This window comes from Chiloscyllium plagiosum, unplaced genomic scaffold (assembly GCF_004010195.1).
Source record: "Chiloscyllium plagiosum isolate BGI_BamShark_2017 unplaced genomic scaffold, ASM401019v2 scaf_6940, whole genome shotgun sequence".
Lineage (NCBI taxonomy): Eukaryota > Metazoa > Chordata > Chondrichthyes > Orectolobiformes > Hemiscylliidae > Chiloscyllium > Chiloscyllium plagiosum.
In genome coordinates this window covers 1,888-2,643 of record NW_025208024.1, presented here as the reverse complement: position 1 = coordinate 2,643, position 756 = coordinate 1,888, and the positions used below count along the sequence as shown (strand labels likewise).

Below are 756 nucleotides of genomic sequence, written 5' to 3'. Positions count from 1 at the left end.
GGGGTGGGTTGGGGAAAGCAGCAGCAGCCGCCGCCGCCAGGCCCCCCCCTCCCCTCCCCTCTCCCAGCCCGGCCTGAGCAACTACTCGAGGCCGGGGTCTGGGTTGCGGCCTAGTCGGCGGAGCGGCCCGTCGACGCTCGGCGGAGGGGGGTGAACCCCGCCTCGTCCCCCCCACCCCCCCCCCCAGTCGGCGGAGGAAAGCCCGAGGGTGGGGGTTGTGGGGGGGTGGGGGGTGAGGGGGGGTCTACCTGCATCCGCTGGAACTCCTCCTCGGAGAGAGCCTGCGCCATCTTGGATCCGCCCCGGCGGGAGGGGGATGACAACCGCAGCATTAAAATGCCCCGCCTCCGCCCCGCCCCCTTCCCTCCGCCCCGCCCCCTTCCCGTTCAATCCCGACGTGCTTTTTTCCCTCGCCCGCCCGCCCCGCTGTGTTTGAGGCGCCGGACCTGCCGGTGAACCAAGGGGACGGTCGGGTGGGCGGGGTCTCGTTCAAACACAAACACAAAGGGGCGGGTCTTAGCCCGGGGGGGCGGGGTCGGGGATGGGCGGGGCTCCCGCTCACCTCAGGCGCCACCTTTCGGTGAGCCGACAGGAATTCAGCCCCTTCCCGGTCTGGTGGGTGGGGGAAACGACCTTTAAGGAGGATTTAAAGGGGAAGGGTCCGCTCTTCCCATTTATAGAGTCGTAGAGGTGTATCAGGCTGGGGGAGGGGCTGAATGGCCTCCTGTGTAACAGGCTGGAGGAGGATGGGCTGAA

General features: G+C 68.9%; 1 protein-coding gene across 1 annotated transcript in view; it reads right to left on the bottom strand.

Annotated features, from left to right (window-relative positions):
- The window catches only part of gripap1 (GRIP1 associated protein 1), a gene marked incomplete at its 3' end in the record, with an annotated part of 9,915 nt that extends 9,596 nt beyond the window's left edge, over window positions 1–319 (bottom strand). The window contains exon 1 of the mRNA XM_043685328.1: window positions 249–319. Coding sequence (XP_043541263.1) covers window positions 249–290 — 42 coding nt within the window. The remainder of the gene's footprint in view (window positions 1–248) is intronic.
- Window positions 320–756: the final 437 nt, after the last annotated feature.